Source organism: Erythranthe guttata, chromosome 14 (genome assembly GCF_056151865.1).
Source record: "Erythranthe guttata isolate IM_541 chromosome 14, IM_541, whole genome shotgun sequence".
Taxonomy (NCBI): Eukaryota; Viridiplantae; Streptophyta; class Magnoliopsida; order Lamiales; family Phrymaceae; genus Erythranthe; species Erythranthe guttata.
The window spans coordinates 8934553-8945387 of NC_142546.1; the positions used below are offsets into that span (position 1 = coordinate 8934553).

The window sequence follows — 10835 nt, forward strand, 5'->3', positions numbered from 1 at the left end:
GGTCAAGGCGATCTCAACCAACCACTTCAAGGTAACGCTGGAGTCATAGAGCCGCCTCGAAGGGAGAGAACGACGGGAGCGGCCAACCTTGCGGGATCTTCAGCGCCGGTCATTTAGATGACTGCAGAGGAATTACAAGCCTTAAAAGAGTATCGCTCGACAGCCAAAGTTATTTCTCTGAACGAGCTCCTCGAAGAGGCTCACCACCACTCGCCTCAGTGTAGCGCATCCTCAGATCGTGAGCCTCGAAGATACGCTCGCCACCAATCGCCTCATCACAACCCATCATCGAACCGCCCCCTTCGAAGAGAAGCTCGTCGCCGGTCACCACGCCCCTTGAGGCAGAGGGCTCCTCCAAGGGAGAGAGCGGCGCATAGCCGTCGAGAGAGAAGTGTTTCTTCTCGGCCGGGTGTGGCACGCCACGAATCACGATACGACAGGAATAGCGAGCGCTCCTATCGCCATAGAGACTCTATTGGAAATAAATTTGGAAGTAGATATTCCCAATCTGAAAAGAAAATGAGTCGTGATGGCATTGATGACCGTAACTCAAGGAGACCTCGACGAAAAGCTTCGAGGCCAACGACCGCTCGCTTTGAAACATTCCCCGCTCGAATAAGCCCATTTGTTCCTGCCATTATGGAAGAAGTCTTACCCCTCGGATTTAGGATCCCCAATCTACCCCAATTTGACGGGACCGGAGATCCCCAAGAACATTTAAATAACTTTTACGCCAAGCTTGACCTCTACGGCCTCAGTAACGCAGCTTACTGCAAGATTTTTCAGACTACGCTGACATATCAGGCACAAGTTTGGTTCAACGGCTTGCCCGGAGGGTCCTTAGACAATCTGGACCAACTAGCGACACATTTCCTTAACCACGACTCAATGAATAAGAAATGTGCCAAAACTGGATCGTATCTCTTCAAGGTCATACAACGAGACGGAGAGCCACTCAGAGATTACATACAACGATTTGTCAAAGCAGTACATGAAGTGCGCCACGTTACTCACAAGATGTTAGCCGGCATACTACAACAAAATTTGAAGCATGTTCGTTTTCGAGAGTCCATCGCGGGCCGACCCCCTAAGACCCTGGAGGAGCTCTTGAACCGCGCTGGAAAGTACATACGGATTGAGGAGATCACGGAGATGAGAGTACCCCTTAAATGAAAGCGCGATGTGGAAAGCCACAACTGTAATAGAGAAGAAGAGAGACATCCCATCGAAAATCGCACCTTCGGGAAGTTCTCACCTCAAGGATAAACTTCTTGACATTATGATCATCGCTGAGCAGAAGGGTATTCTTCAACCACCGAAAAAGATGAATGAGAATCCAGAACGACAAAAGTCGGATAACTACTGTGAATACCACAGAGATCGGGGTCACACTACTGAGGAGTGCTTTCAGCTTAAGCAATCACTCGAAAGACTTCTCCAAGATGGGCACTTGAGCGAATTCCTAGAACAATCGCAATCCTGAAGAAATACTTTACTTAATATTTATTATTGCCCCACGCGGGCTCCATGTAATTTCTTTTCAGCAATAAGTCGGGGGCATATCGTCCCGCGCAATATTTCCAATCAGGTAATAAGTCGCTAGCATACCGCACCGCTCAATATTTCCAATTATGTAATAAATCGGCGGCACACTACCAGCCGCAAGATTATTAATAAACTATTTTAGCCGGTGGGATACCGCCGCCGTAATTTCTACATCAACCCTTTGTCTTCTGCACGCAGAGCATTGACAATCGATTTAACAAAAATTCAACAGATTCAAAAAGTAGCTAAATGGGAAGATATCAAGGATCACAAAGGGTCTGGCCAACTCGAACCTTGGTTTCTCGCTCCTAGAGCTCCAAAAAATAGAGCAACTAAAGCTCAAGAAAGTCTGATCTGCCATAAAAGTTCGTATAAAACACTTAGGCAAACGGACTTCCCACATAAAAAACTTGAGGGTCTGATCAACCGCCAAGTACAGAAATACGGACTCCCCACTAGGCAATAAAGCCAAGGGGTACCGTTTCACCTAGAAAGATAAAGCATAGCTCATTCTTCACAAAAATACGGACTTCCCACTAGGCGTTAAAGCCAAGGGATACCGTCCTACCAAAAAAGATAGAGTAAAAGCTTATTCTTTACGAGAGTCGAGCCTCCTACTAGGGGATATAGCCAAAGGGATACCGTCTCACCGAAAAAGATGAAGCATAACTCATTCTTTTCAAAAATGGACTTCCCATTAGGTGTTAAAGCCAACGGATACCGTCTTACCTAAAAAGATAAAGTAAAGCTCATTCTTTACGAGAGTCGAACCTCTCAATAGGCAATATAGCCAAGGGATACCGTCTCACCGGAAAAGATAAAGCAAAACTCATTCTTTAGGAAATGCGCGAGTCCGATTAAGCACTAAAGCCAATGGATATCACCTATTAAGGAAGATAAATTAAGTTCTCGTTCTTGAAGAAAAACAGACTCCCAATTCACGAAGTCTCGAAGCATTTTCCAAAACAAATTAGCCATTGGCAATTTTTTCCGAAAAAGATAAAATGCAATTTCGGTATTTTCTCCTAACATAAAAAAAGGGGGAGATACGTATTCAAGCGACCATTTCTTATTTACTCCCAGGCAGGTCCACGAGGCCGTGGCCCAACCTGGGATTGGGGGCTTAATGATGTGCCTAATTCTTAATTGGGTTTTTGGCCTAAAAGGCCAAATCAATCCAATTAATAATAAAAGCCCAATTATCACATCTACTAAAATTCAATAGGATTTTAGTTATAACATATTGTCCCACATCGGATTTCTACAAGAAGTCTCCATATTCCATCACCTATAAATATGTGATTTAACTCATATAATAAGGTAAGCACTATTTAGGCAATTAATTAATATTATTTGTTTATATTGTGATAGTTTTCTGACTTGAGCGTCGGAGGACAATCGTCGGGCCACCCCCGGCGTGTCACCTAGTGTTTTCAACTGTTTTGTAGGTTAACGAGTGGAGCGATCCCTTCGACTACCTCGGACGCGTGGCAAGGACTCTCGACATTCTCGATATTGGGCTTGAGAATTCCTGGACTTAGGAGAACTGTGGGCTTCAAGACCATTGGGCTGACCCAACATTTTGGAGCAGCATCACATATATATACCGGTTCACGGTCCGAATATGGCCCAATTCATGATTTGAACCGCCACCAAACGATTTTGAATTTTATTATTTTATCATTTTATTTTTTTGTTTCTTAAAAAAACTATAATTATTCAAAAAACAAAGGGGCGGCAAATCGACGGGTTATACAGTTCAAACTGCTAATTTAGACGGTTTAACCCGCCAATACCATTAGTTTTAAAAAAATAAAATGTAATATAATATAAACTGACAATTAATTATTGTTTGGAACAACCTATTAGGGGTATGAACATGAAACATGTTAACTATTGAATAATGTTCGGTTTTCTCGTAATGTCTCCGTCTATTATTTCGAGAAATATTTGGATGTATAAAATTGCGCCAAAATTCGATTCCATTAATTTTAGTTATCTATAGCATTTTGATGTGGCCTACAACATATTATGTTAAATTGGTAATTATTTGCCAAGTAAAGTTGATCCGGTGTGGGTTTTTTTTTTTTTTTTTTCCCAATATCTTAACTTATAATATTTTTATATTATGTTTTCTTTTAATCGTATCACACGGTGAGACTCTAGTTACATATACAGTTAAACCTCTATAAATTAATATTGTTGGGACCATCAAAATTTCATTAATTTAGGGAAATATTAACTTATCGATAAATTAATAATTATTAATTTATACATTAATTAATAAATTATTAATTTATATGAAATTACTTTTATTATTATTTTCAATAAATACATTTTTTTTTACGTGTATATTATTCAATGTATCATTAGATCAATGCATTATAGAGCCCGTTTCACGAACGGAAGCTCTTAAAGCAGCAATGATGTATAACGATTTTATGTTGAGTTATGACAAAACAATACCGAAAGTTCTAACCATGTTAAAAAAAGTGAGGGACGAGATTGATGGTAATGTGAACTTCAAAAAGAAACAAACAACAATTAAATTATATTGTATTACGCTTCATAGATCTATAAAATATGTACTATACCAAGTAATTTAAGAATTATTTTTATGCATTATTAATTTATATATTATATGGGGCTTCTTAAATTTTTCGAATGTGTATTATCTTATAAATTTAGCGAATTATTAATTTAGCACGTTGTCCCCGAGTCGGGACCGGGAAAATTTATTATTTAAGCGAGGTTATTAATTTATCGGGTATTAATTTATCGAGGTTCTACTGTAAATTGAAGTTAAGATTTTGTATCAAGTGTGATTTCTCAATAATATCCTGGTTGAACAATAATTATATCATACTTTCGTATTCTATCCACTTCCAACAAAAATATAGTTAAACTATTAATTTTATTGGGCTATTTGTTAAATACCCGAGATTTTACTTCTTGATAAATCTTTAATTTGTAATTGGTATTTAACATAAATCTATTGAGCCTAAAAAACCTTATATACCCCCACTAGTTAGATAATTATTTTAAATAAATAATATGGTGAATTAAATGCAGAATCCCTTGCAAAATCACGTTACCTAAAAATCCTCCTAATATTTCTCTCCCCAAAAGACTTCCAATATTTCTCCATCTCTCCACAAATCTCGCCCCCAACTTTCCCAGTATCTCAAAAATACATTTCATCTTTTTTCTCTTGATCTCCAAATACTGCATCAATGGCTTCACGTTTATTGTAGGAAAATCAATTATTATTTTTGGACAAAAACTTCTTCTCTTTAGGGCAAACAATATACATATATTAGTTCAACATCACACAAGCTTTTTCGGTAAAAAAATGACGTGTATTACAGTGGAAACGGCAAAAGTCACTTTGTACAATAGTGGATTCAATAATATGGGAAGGTCAAAATCCATGGATTTGATAAGGGATGGGACAAACCACTCCGTGCGCGAAAACTACTCTATGCGCGAAAATCACTGTGTACAAAAATCACTCTGTGTGCAGAAATCTCTCTTACATTTGTTTAAGCATCAACACAACGTGTACAGTGCACCAGACACATACAAATTACTGTCAAACGTAAATCAATACAAAACCTCACATATAACTCATCTCAAATTCTCATGTGAGCCGAAAACCACCATGCGAATCTGCACAGCCGCCGCTTATCCAATGACACAAAGAGATGATTATTTATGTGAGTTACAATTTCGATTCCACATAAATGGAAATGTGCAATTACTAAGCGTTAATGGTGGAATTAATTGGGAAAATGCTCATTAAACTATTTATATAGAAGATATTATGTATCTTCTCTAATAACAGATATTAAAAATACGTATATTAGTTAGTTAGGGGTATAATAGTGATAATTAAGGATTTTTAATTAATAAAAGCTCTTTTGAATTTATCTTAAAAATGACAAATAAATTTGGGCCTAATGTAATAATGCTTGTATAATGGGGGGTTTTGTCAAATTATCCCAATTTTAGTTAGTGGTGTCAATTAATTAAATTCACGGTTCATTCAGCACAAACTGTATTACCTGCCCGAAACCACACAAACTATGGCTATGTTTGATAGAATTAAGTGTTGAACGCTGAATGCTGAATACACATCTGAATGAGTAAGAGAGATGTTTGAACGCTGAATACCAGCCAATTAAATTTGTTTGTTAACTCAAAGCTTATTATGTTTGAATAGTGTGATTTTACTACATTGTCCTTAAAAATTGTTAATAAAATGTTTATTTACCATTTGAATTATAAAAAAAATATATAACTAAATATATAATCTTTTTAATTCATTAGATCACATGTTTCATTTGATGAAAATCAATATAACTGAGTTAATACTAATTCTTCATTAATGACACATATAGATAGGAAAATATATTACTTTAATATAAATAAAAAATATCAAATAAAAAGATCTATTGAGAAAACATAAGAATAAAATATTTAAATTTGCGTTAGCTTAAAAATTATAAAAACTATTTTACATTTTTGCACCATCACGCAGACACACCCATACAACTTATCTAATCGGAAGAAATTTATAGAAGAAAAGATAGATGGGTTGAGACTTGAGATAGTGAAATTTATTGGGGATAAATTAGTCATAAATGCATTCAATGTACAACTGAATGAATAATCCAAAATTTCTGACTGAGCCAATAAGCACTGCTTCAATCAGATCTTCCTATCAAACACACTGACTACGGTAGTGCTTACCGAATTTGTGTGTGTGTGTGTGTGTGTGTGTGTGTGTGTGTGTGTGTGTGTGTGTGTGTGTGTGTGAATCTTAATTTTTATTCTTAATATTGTTTTTTGCTTTCCATGTGTTCTAACTTCTAACACGTTTCTGGCCACATCAATATTTAATCCGACGCTACACGATACTCGCTAATTCACTAAACACGACGATTTAACAAGCTCGGAATTTTTAAACGACTTAATCGAGAAATTGACAAAACTGTCCCTTTTGGAAGCTCACTTCCAGATTAGTCTATTAAGAAATATAAATGTAAAAAAAAAAAAAAATTAGAAAAATCTACTTGAGCTTTTCATCTTTCCTCGTATGTTTTAACCCCCGAGATTTCTTACAAGGATAGTTGCCATTGTTTGCAGTGTTTGCGTACAGTCAACTGTTAGCGAATACTCATCTACTTCTTCTTCTTTGATTTGCTGGACTGAGATTGAGTATATGCAGTACCCTGAACATTATATAGATGCAGAGGTGGTCAAGAATAAACTCAATATTTCATTTTAAATAGAGTCGTGAATTTAAAGTGTTAATATTCGTGCGAACCTGCAACCACTCATCCATCGAGGCATCAGTTGTTCCGGTTCCAACTTCCACCTTCGAAACCCTCTTCGTTTTCTGCACATTAAACAAATGCCTTAGTTCGAGAGGCTTTGACCGCATATTCAATCTTATTACAAGTCAAACCAAAATGTGGTAGTTTCAAAGACTGTATTTAATATTGACCGCTACGAAGAATATTTCCATAGCTATACGACAATCACCAGCATTATTTAATGATTTTTGTAGCGAGAAAAATATAGAGGAAACTTGGAATGTGATACATTTTGCAACTTCCGCAGCATTATGAACACATAGTATAAGTGCAAAAAGAGTAATTACCTTTGACAGTTGTTGAATTTGGCCGCGAACCCAAACTCCAAGAAGACCAAGAAGAGCTACACCAAGGCAAAACAAGAAAACTGATTCAACGCTCAGAAGACCGCCTACTTCAGCAACTTCGATTGTTCCATTGTAGAAGGTACTCTGGTAAGGTTGTTGATCAATCTCATAAACAATAGTCCCCGCAAGATCATAAGCACCAGGCTGTACGACAAAAAAGAATATGTTAAAAAAAAATCATGAAATGACTTCATACAAGGATGTAGTACGATATTTGAATGGTATAGCTCTACAGTTTAACAAGCTTACCTGTAAGAACTTGCTCACACCAAATATATAAGGAAAAGTTGCTTGAGCTGATGGAGGAACTGATGCATTGTTGAAAGCCTAGTAAAACAAAATATATCGATCATTCTCATAAATATTGAAAAATATTATCATGTCAGCAGGAAAATAAATTTTTAGATGTACACGGCACTTGTTGATCCATCTTTTCTGTGTGAGGGGAAACAAGGAGACCTCTTACAACTAGCACTCATCAGAAACGGTAATATATAATAAGCATTTGCAACATGCAACACTGACTAAAGAATCATAAAAACTCACCACCAAGTGAAGGGAATAAAGCAGATGCTACTAAGGAAAAACATCATGGCATATCAATTTCCAGTATTTATCTTACTCCTTTCCAGCCACAGAAAATCATATTTTAGAATTCATTTATATTTTTTATGGAGTACCAACTCCCAAGGCGAGAATACCTATGAGTTACTTTTACATCAAACTATTCGGTCTTGAAGCCAAAACAAAATGTTTTTTTCTTTATAATTTTATTATGTCAAAGAATGGTAAATTTTTTGATAAGACGGGTGATAAAATGCTCGTGAGAAGCTAGGACATTGGCCCGTTACTGAATGAGTTTAATCATTAATTTAAAGAAGCTCAACATAGTTTTAAGATAATTGACCACATAGTGTAGTGAGGTGAATGAATTTATACTTCTGAACGTTGGTTAATGTACACAGCACAGATCTGGAATAAAACTTTAACAGCACAAACATCATGTAAGAAAGTCAGCAAGAAATACCTGGGTAGAGAGGTTCTGAATCAAGTAGTGGTGATCAAATGGAAGATATACACTGGCCTGGATTGCGATAATGTTTATAACCGATTGCCCTGCAATGATTATCGAAAACATTAGCTCTACAAAAATCCACGAGTTTATGATTAAATAACAACTAACATATGCCTAACAAGAATAGTAACTGAAGAACATACTACTACAACTTATGCCATACTGACAAATTTAGACACAAAATCAATGGGGGGCAGCTTAAAGAGAAGTACACACGAGCAAAATAATTAACTAGGTTTCATGAATACCAAAAAAAAAAATATTGCCAGAGTCATTCAAGAAAGGCTTACCATCATTTTTTATTCCAACAAGAAGTTCACTTTCTTCTCCAGCTGATATTACTGAAAAAATGAAAAAAGGGCAAGTTTGAGACACAAATCTAATTATAATAGACGAAAATTGAGGTACGATGAATTTCAGAATAGAGATATAGAAATAAAACTAAAATTGTAAAAACTTACACTTAGAGGGGTTTTTGGGAAAAACGCAAACGGTTTCCACACCAGCAGCTGGGCTAAAGTTGCCCCCAGAAAAATCTTGTACATCATCATTAACAATCCCAAGATCCCCTCCATCCTCAGACGAATCAACGTCTGCATCAATATCTGGCTCACATCTTGCAACTATCAACCCAAAAAAAATAAAAAATTTAACGAGCATATATCAATCGAGTTTCCAATATGGCATGCTTAAGATAAATTCAGTATCCATTAATGTAAAATTTGAATCTACATTTCAAAAAAATAAAAACAGGAAACGATTAAATCAACTCCGCGTTACACTGGGTCAGTAATAGATCAGTTAAAAGAACTGAAAACTGACGATAAAAGTCAGCAAACAGTTTTTATACATAAATGCAACAAATGTTTCTGGCTACGATATAGACATTTTTTCCAATAAATTTAGGTACATTCCAGTTGCAGAGGGGCGATTAAATAAATCATCAGCGTGCATTCAACAATGCTGAATAATATATAAATTTTAAATTCCATATGTTTCTAGCATCGAATCAATTCCACACAATCGCAAACTAAAAATCGAAACACGTAAAAAATCCAGTCAAAGCAAATCGGGGGGGGGGGGGGGGGGGGGGGGGACAACCATCAGAATCCAAACTAAGAACAGAATCCTAAATTCAAACAGCAAATTGACCTCGATCCGATCGGGTAAATCTAAATTCACGCAGCAAATTGAAATTTGCGTCCATATGCATGATTACGGAGATACAGAAATAAATCAAATACCAATGTTGAAAAATTTAATCCAAAATTCGCCCAGGAAAAAACAAAATCAAGCAAATAGAAAAACTGGAAAATTGAGCGTTGAAAAAATGAAATGGATCTGGATCTGAGATGCATACCTTGTAGGAAAGATGAGGAGAGAAGCAGCAGAGTTAGGATCAAAAAAGCCCTAATTGTCATTTTCATTTCTTTATAGCAGGCTTTGCCCTAAAATGACAGAAGAGAGAATCAGTTTTGAGTGAAGCTAGAGAGAGAGAGATGAGAGAGAGAGAGAGCCTCTTTATTGCGTGGACCAAAGATGAAACAGGAAGGGTAAAATAAGGAAATCCTTTCAGGGGGACGAGATGTGTAAATTTAATATTTTAGAGGGTTAAGGTGAAATTATTTTATTTTTTGGAGGTGAATGTGAAAATATAAAGAACACTAATTTCGGACAATTGAGATAAGGCTGCGGCTATATGCAAGACTAATTCCACTTGTGCAAGACCAAATTAAAATTTTCAATGTATAAATACTATAATACCCTTACTTGTTAAAAAAAATAGAAAATTCCAAATGTGCAATACTAAAAATTCAAAAACAAAAAAAAACCCTATCACAAAACTAAAAGACCAACTCTCATCTTCTCCATCAAAACCTTTCTTCTTCCTCATCTATAAACCCACAAAACCTAAACATTCAAAATCATCAAAACTCAACAAATCTTACAAAGATGGCAATTATGGAGTCATAAGACATCAAAATAGAAGAATCTACGGTGGAATAATCCAAGAAATTATGCATTTATGTGTTTTTTTAGCTAGAATATCGTTTTTCCAAAACAAATTCGCGCAGACGCAGTCGACATGTACATGTCGAATTTTATAGGCAAAAATCGACATTGAGATGTCGAGTTTTTAGTACAAAATCGACACCTTAGTGTCGAAATTTAATTGTTAGTAAATTAGTCCAAATATACTAAATTTCGACATTAAGGTGTCGAATTTATGGACATATATTCGACACCTTAATGTCGAAATTTAGTTGTTTCATATTTCGACATGTACATGTCGAATTGTGTAGGTAAAAATCGACATTGAGATGTCGATTTTGGAGTACAAAATTCGACACCTTAGTGTCGAAATTTAACTGTTAGCAAATTAGTCCAAAATTTACTAAATTTCGACATTAAGGTGTCGAATTTATGGACATATATTCGACACCTTAATGTCGAAATTTAGTTGTTTCATATTTTTTTATTATTTGTTAT

General features: G+C 35.8%; 1 protein-coding gene across 1 annotated transcript; it reads right to left on the reverse strand.

The window, feature by feature from the left end:
* Positions 1-6489: 6489 nt before the first annotated feature.
* Positions 6490-10032, reverse strand: LOC105954605 (translocon-associated protein subunit alpha). Its single transcript, XM_012978269.2, has 8 exons — positions 9706-10032; positions 8807-8968; positions 8636-8686; positions 8298-8386; positions 7520-7597; positions 7211-7414; positions 6875-6946; positions 6490-6779 (listed from the first exon to the last, which is right to left on the reverse strand). Exons 1-8 carry the CDS (start codon positions 9770-9772, stop codon positions 6729-6731), a joined length of 774 nt encoding a protein of 257 aa, XP_012833723.1. The 5' UTR covers positions 9773-10032; the 3' UTR covers positions 6490-6728.
* Between the last annotated feature and the right edge of the window lie 803 nt (positions 10033-10835).